We start from the raw sequence: 7,519 nt of genomic DNA, 5'->3' as shown, positions 1-7,519 counted from the left end.
CTGGAGTCATGCAGCAGCGGTGGTCCCCAAAAGTGGCTGGAAGCAGCTAGGAGCAGCAGGTGGAAGAGGGTGGCAGGATAGGAGCGAGGTGCGAGATGCGAGAGAGAGAGATATCAGGGACACTGAATTGTCCCTTTTTATGAGTTCTGACCCCGTGATTGATGGTCCTTGGGCCACAATTCTGTCCAATAGGGGCTTGGCAATAGGCCAAAACATACCAAATAAGATGAAGTCCGAGGGTCCAGTACCCCCAAATATGGAGAGGGCTCAGGTGGATTCCCCACCCTAGGCGCGTGAGCTTACACAACGTGTTTATTTCAGCCTTCAAGCAGGCAACCTGGACTCGAAGGCACCAGTGCTATTGTGCGCCTTTGTCCCCCTTAACTTGTTTACCCAAAGTTTAGGCAGGGTAACACCCTTTGGGGGGACAACATGTCTGGGCATGAACAGGTTTGTAAACATAGTCATTTGAGGCCTGTGCAACCCTCCACCACAAACACAGAGAAGTGGGTCTGCTCCTGGCAACCCACGGCAATGTGCACACCAGGCACTCATTCAAAGGCAGGCATAAAGCTGCAAGGAAGTATGCACGTGGGCAAGCAGGCAAGCAAGCACATGGCAGAGCTGCAAGTAATGTGGGGCAGGCCTCACATGTGAGCCTGTGCACCCCTATTTATCAAATGTGGGCTCCTTCCCAAGATTCTGGGACAACCACTACACCTTCCTCTCCAGATTCTGGGAAAGCTGCCAATATTCCTAGTGGGAATGATAACGTGTCAGGATTGGCAGGATTCCCAGGAGTACAAGGAAATAATCAAAGCCCAGATGCTCCCTTAACTAATAACATTAATAACACTAACTCAGCCAGTTCGAATCCCCAGCCAGCAGACAATCAGAACCCTGTAAGCTCTAAGGCAGATCTGAACTCACAGGCCTCAAGTCAGACCCCCAATGATTCAAACCCTCCCATAGACACATCAAAGTCTGTCGCTGCGCAGCATGCCCTTTTGATACCTGCTAAGGCGAAAGCTAAGACATCACATTTGACAAAGTGTGATTCAAAAGAGGATGTAAGTGAGGGGACCTCTGGTGAGCAAAAGGAGGAAGAGGAGACATATAGTCTTCGGGATTTGGTGAACATGCTTAGATCCCAGTACTCTGACGAGAAGAGCGCTGTGAGGTTGGCTGCCAAGAAAGAGGATGGTTCCAGTGAGCTTAAGAGTGCTCTTAGGAAAGTTCTGTTTCTAGGCCAGGGACATCCAGATCAGCAAGAGGAAGAGGAGAAGGATGATATCCAGGAATCCAATGATCCCCTCAGAGAGGTCAGGGAAGTTAGAAAGGAATACTCAAGGGAATCAGGAGAGCCAATCCTAAGCTGGCTGGTGAGATGCTGTAGCACTGGTGCCAATGCTCTGCAGGTAGGAGACAAGTCTACCAAGCAGCTAGGACCACTCACCAAGGAGAGTGGAGTGGACAAATACCTAGCAAGTCCTCTTGGTAAGGTTAGCTTGTGGACACGCCTTCTGTTGTGGACACATATCCTTCCCGAGATGATCTGCCATGGGCGGCCGAGAAGTGGAACACCATTGAGCAGGGAATTAAGCTTCTGAAGGAGTTTGCTGTGAAGAAAGTGCTTTATGGAGATCACGTCATTCATGAGCCTGATGACATTCCTCTTGGAACAGGTCTCATGAAGAAGCTTATTAAGCTTGCTCCTTCATCCTATGCTAACATCTTGGCCAGCAGGTTTCTATCAAGGAGTGATAATGGAAGGTCTATCACTGTTGGTGAATTCACTGACCACCTCAGGCAGATAGAAGACAGCTTGTCACATTCTGCCATAATCTGTGCCATAAAAACTCTAGGTACAGAGATAAAAGATGGTATTAAAGATAGCATTAAGGATAGCAACAAAGATAGCATCAAGGAAGGTTTTAAAGATGTCATGAAAGAACTAAAGGAGGATCTTAAGAACATTTCCAATCTGGTAAAGGATACCATTCCTGCATCATCTGAATGGGTGCATGTTTCTGCCATCAGGAACAGACATCCACCTCCTGCAAGGCAATTCCAGCCCAGGAGGAGACAAATTCCACCTAGACATCAGCAATCACATGGGTCACTGTGGACAATTCTGCGTGACCAATACGGTGAGAACATGAACAAGTGGGATGGTGTTGCGGAGGGGAGTTTGTTTGGGTTTTGGGGAATGAAATGCGAGGCCGAATTTGAAAGAATTAAGAGATTTATTACTATAAACACTAGAAATCCCCTTCCCCAAACTTATTTATAACTGTCCCACGTAAGTTCTTTGTCTGCGGTTGCGAATTAAAATACAGAATGACTAAAATGAAGAGAGTCTGTGATTTGAGAGAGTTCACTGGAAGCTTGAGAGATTATTCAGTCTTTAGATTAAGTTTTGTCAGTTATTCACTGTCCGGATTCAGTTCTGAGAAGTTCTAAACATCGTGGATCAGAGCGCACTGTCCGAATCCCCGTGGGTCCGGGCCAATCTGGGTGTTGGCCTCCAAGGGCTGACGAGGATCGGAGCTCTGTCTGTAACTGTGCCATCTCGAGCTGGTTGTAGCTTGCTTGCTGCGAATGCTGAGCAAGTGCCGAGCTGTGCCGTGACGTGCGTGTGTGTGTGTGCGCGAAAAGGGTACCAGTCAGAATAAGAGCGAGAATGTACCTCAAAAGGGTGCTAGCAGGGCAGGGTAACAAGCAAAAAGGTGCTCAATTGAGGCAAATACAGCATTTTCATAGTGTCCAGAAGAGGTGTATCCATCCAAACTCGGACAAATATACGTGAATAATACAGATTGGTTCAAAGTTATAATTAATTCACACATTGGCTAATTTTTACCAAAAAACAACCTGTGGTACCACCCAGGGCTCATCCCCCAGCAGGTGTGCGTAGGGCGCTCACAATGCCTGAGAAACCAAGGCCTTTTTTCCAAAACAATAGCCTATGTTTACAGTTTTTCCTCTCTGGGGGAGAAATCTTCCCAGAGGCTGTAACGGCTGCTGGGACAGCGGTTGTCGTCATGCAAGGAGATGAAAGCAATGTTTTGACTCTTCGATGGATGGGCTTTTGAGCCATAATTCTGTCTAAATGAGGGTTTTGCAAGAGGGCTCTGCAACCCTCCACTGCATATCGTCTACCTACTTCGGCTCTTTCAAAGAGAGTCAGGGAACTGCAGAGTGGCAGAACCAGAGGCAGCAATGCCAGAAAAGTAGCTGTCACTTCTTCAGCTCCCCAGAGCAACTGCAATTATTCCAACAATTGCAGTTTCTCTCACAACAACACCAATCATTGTGTACACCCCACATGCCATGTTCAGCATTAGGGGTGCCCTGCCTCCAGCCAGGAGGAGAAAAGGGATAGTGGAGAAAACTGAATCTATTGGAATGTATTCATTAGGTGGCCTGGAAGTCCAAAAGTTCGGAAATACAGGGCTTTAGTTGACACAGGTGCTCAGTGTACTTTATTGCCATCCAGTTGCAAAGGGACAGAGTCTATCACTATTTCTGGGATCACTGGTGGATCTCAGGAGTTGACTAAGTTGCAGACTGACATAAGTTTAACTGGTAAAGAGTGGAAGAGACATACTATTGTAACTAGTCCTGATGTGCCTTGCATTCTGGGAATTGACTTTTTGAGACAAGGTTGTTTCAAAGATCCTAAGGGTCACAAATGGGCTTTTGGAATAGCATCTGTAGAGATTGAGGATGGTAAATTGAAATTGTCAATTAGACCTGAACTTTCAGATGAATCTGCAGCTGTGGGACATCAAGACATAGAGGATCTGGAAGTGCCGATTGCTACTCAAACTGTGCACCATAGGCAGTACAGAACTAACCGTGACTCTTTGTTGCCCATTCATCAGCTGATTTGTCAACTGGAGAGTCAGGCTGTCATTGAGAAAGCTCATTCACCTTTCAACAGTCCCATCTGGCCTGTGCACAAGCCTAACAGAGACTGGTGACTGACAGTTGATTTTCGTGCCCTCCACCCATGAGCGCAGCTGTGCTGGACATGCTGGAACTCCAGCACGAGCTGGAATCAAAGGAGGCTAAATGGTATGCTACCACAGACATTGCTAATGCTTTCTTCTCTATTCCCATAGCAAAGGAGTGCAGGCCACAGTTTGCATTCACCTGGAGAGGAATCCAGTACCAGTTCAATTGTTTGTCTCAGGGGTGGAAACACAGCTCAACCATCTGTCAGTCATCCACAATGCACTGGAGAAAGGCAAAGCTTCCAGAGGGAAGAAGGTGTAATATTTGCTGTCCCTTGCTGTTCTCCTGAGTTATCTTTGTTTTGGTTTTGACTGGTACATTGTTTATGTGACACTGTCCCTTCCTCTTTCTTTTTAGCTTTCACAGGCATTGCATTCAAATTTTTCACACAGAATGGTAAAAGTATGATAAAATCAAAAATTATAAGATCTAGGATCACACACACCAGAAATACCACAGTGTGACATGTATAAAATTCTGAACAAAGGTCTGGCATCTCAGTTTTAGGCAAAATCACTCTCATCAATGTTGTAGATAAAGCAGAAGTACTTCCATCACATGTATTATTATTGGTAAATACCCCTGTAATATTACTAGTAAAATTTTCAGTGACATTAAATCCAGCATACCCAAGGATGAAATCCCCCCAATTCCAGGAAAAGGTTGTGAGTTTAGCTTTGACCGTCTTTAAAATTATAGTAAACAAGAAATAACCAATTTGGACTTTGATCCAATTATACACAAGAAAACAGAAAATAGGCCACACAGTAGCCCCCCACTAAGTAAAATAGCATCTTTATTATCTTTAATCTGATTCCCAGAGTTAATTAACAACCACTCAAAATGAATTTGCTCCACATTGGGTGCCAAATAAAAAATATGTGATGGTTTGGATGTTACCCGACCCCACACACTTTAGAAGGTACCCAGACTAGACTCAGCTGTCTCTGGGAACATAAACAAAGCTATTTATTTACATCTAGCACAATATACAAGCAGATATGTACAGTATATACAGTTACATACAGAAATATACAAGGTAAAAAAGGTAATACAGAAACACAACTCCCCTCCCAGAAACCTGAGTCCCCAGGAGGGGCTCTCAACCACCGCTCACCTTACCCCTACCCCTCTCAACCTTACCCCATGTTGTGGAGGGGGATTTCTCTATTCCTCCCTTAGTGGGAAGTGAGAAATTAATTTGAGGTGGTATTAATTTTTTATAAAATTATTATTAAAGTTAATATTTACAAATGTGTACCACCCCCAACCACTATGTAATAAAGTTCTATTGCAAACTTATGAAAACAGTTAGGATATGATATATTTACGGGGATTGGATTATTAATTCTCAAATTGTCAACTATAGACAAAGATTCCCTTAGGCTTAATGCCTGATTAGGAGCTGTGCTGTTTGCCCAGCAGGGGCTGAAACTGTGTGTCTGGCCTAAGACAGAGGTAAATTATTTTACAAAGGAATTCAAGCTTATTTAAATGTGTTGCCCTTAAGTATTAATAATCACCCTCCCAGGATTGTGTCACAGCAGTGCCCAGTGTGTCCTGGTGAGGCTGGAATCTTTCCCGGATTACGGAGGAATGATAAATCTTCCCAGTCTTTGGGGTAAACAGGATTTCTCTAACCTTCTCTCTGGTGTGAAGTGGTCTCTGCCCCAATGCTGCTGGTCTTCTGGATGCTGCATGTCCAGGGATGATCAGCTGGCAGGATTTCCAGGTGCAGGAGGAGGATTTGTCCATGCAGCTTCTGGCACGGTCTTCTCACAAGTATCAGGCTATGTTTGTGAGTTTGCAGTCTGGAAGGTCTGCCTTCCCTTAGGCTATAGCAGCGGGCATGCAATGTGTGCCAGGCTGCTGGGAGATTGATCTCCGTGGATAATTAGAGACAGCTCTAGGCTTAGGCAGGGGCTTATCGGCTCCCCATATGTATCAAGTGCAGGCATAAGTGTGCTCTGCTTCTAAAAGGTTTGCAGACAGGTTAACTGCGAGTCGAGATCAATGCAAGAGGTCTGAGCCTCAGTGATAATGCAAGTGAGGGCCTGATTCTGTGTCTAGGCCTTGCAAGCAGGTCAGAGCTGCTATGTGGATCAGAGAGCTGAGCTTGAACAGCTAAGTCTGAACCTCTGAACACATGGTGCTCCTTTGCACCCCTCTTTATAGACTGTAAGCTGAGATTCATGGTTCCTTCGGCCATCTAAAGTGACCAATCAGGTTGGCAGTAAGCCAAACCTTACCTTAATAGGCAGGAGCTGTTTGCCTGGACCCTCCCAAATGTGGGGATCACCTGGGCGGACCCCAGGGATACATGGGCTGGGCATGTGTGTGTTACACAACCTGTTTACTAACATGGGTCCTGGCAGAAAAACATGTCCAGGCATGTAGAGGCATAGGGAGGCCACTGTTTTGGGGCTGCAGCCCCTCCACCACACCCCAGTCCCAAGGAAGAATTGAGGGTTGGCCAGAGATTAAGAAGCAAGTGGGTTTGTCCAAATGGAAGGTGAGGTTAGGGAGTAAGGTGTTGCTCAGCCAGCAGCCCAAGCAAGAGTGAAAGAAAATGGCGAGAGTGTTATCTAATGTTTTCCTTTCTCATCCCCATACATCTCAGCGAGATGGTGAGGGAAGTAGACATCATCATTGTTTTCCTTTCACAGCCTGTAATCTAGTTCTTCTCACCAAAACATTCTAGCTAGGCTCAAAATAGCAAAGTGTCATCAGTGTTTAATCAGGGCATCTCAGTAAAGCAATACTTATACTCTGGAAAAAAATCTAAGATGTGATTCAATACCAAACTCACAAGATGTCTGGGTCCTGCTCTGCTCAAGGGATGTCAGAACATGTAAAACCTTCTGTGTAAGACACGAAGTCAAAGTAATGTATCTTTTTTTGGTCAGTTCCAGTAAAGGTTCTGCTGTAGATAAATTTACTTCTATGTAGTTCTCGTTAACCTAAATAAAACTTTCCAAACGCTGTTTAGTTTTAATGTAAGAAAAACAAAATTCCAAATTATTTGAACCAAATTCAGTTACACTTTCTGTGATAATATAATCTGGAAGGGAGTTGATCTGCAACTGGGACCATAAACAAATACTGAAATAAAAAACTTCCCATCTATCCTTCTGTAAATTCAGAACAAGATGGAAATTAAATTCAGCCTTGCATGATTTTACTGATGTTTGTACTTCATATGATGTATGCCTGACATCCTGACAGAAATCTAGTCTAGAAAATAACCCATGACCACTATGGATGTGAATTACTTTCCTCTTAAATAACAAGACAAGACTGGAGAAAATCTGATGTACTTTAAGACATGACCAAGAGGTACTTTCCAATGGAAGGGATTTTGTTCTCCTAATAAGGAAAAGTCTTGTAGTACAACAACTGTATAATTTCATCCTCTCAGTAAGTCTATGAAGAATAGAATGACACAGGCTTTAATTTCTGCTTATATATATTATGCTGCCGTGCGTCAGTGGGTATTAAT

At 44.5% G+C, this 7,519-nt stretch overlaps 1 protein-coding gene across 1 annotated transcript in view; it reads left to right on the top strand.

Moving 5' to 3' along the window:
• Positions 1–680: 680 nt before the first annotated feature.
• Positions 681–7,519, top strand: part of LOC135188517 (histone H3.v1-like) — a 49,695-nt gene continuing 42,856 nt past the window's right edge. The window contains exons 1-2 of the mRNA XM_064167978.1: positions 681–1,209; positions 1,866–2,150. Of these exons, the coding sequence (XP_064024048.1) occupies positions 681–1,209; positions 1,866–2,150 (814 nt within the window). The remainder of the gene's footprint in view (positions 1,210–1,865; positions 2,151–7,519) is intronic.

The sequence above is a fragment of the Pogoniulus pusillus genome, chromosome 3 (assembly GCF_015220805.1).
Source record: "Pogoniulus pusillus isolate bPogPus1 chromosome 3, bPogPus1.pri, whole genome shotgun sequence".
Classification (NCBI taxonomy): domain Eukaryota; kingdom Metazoa; phylum Chordata; class Aves; order Piciformes; family Lybiidae; genus Pogoniulus; species Pogoniulus pusillus.
The sequence above is the reverse complement of the archived record's forward strand: the minus strand, read 5'-3'. Positions and strand labels throughout refer to the sequence as shown.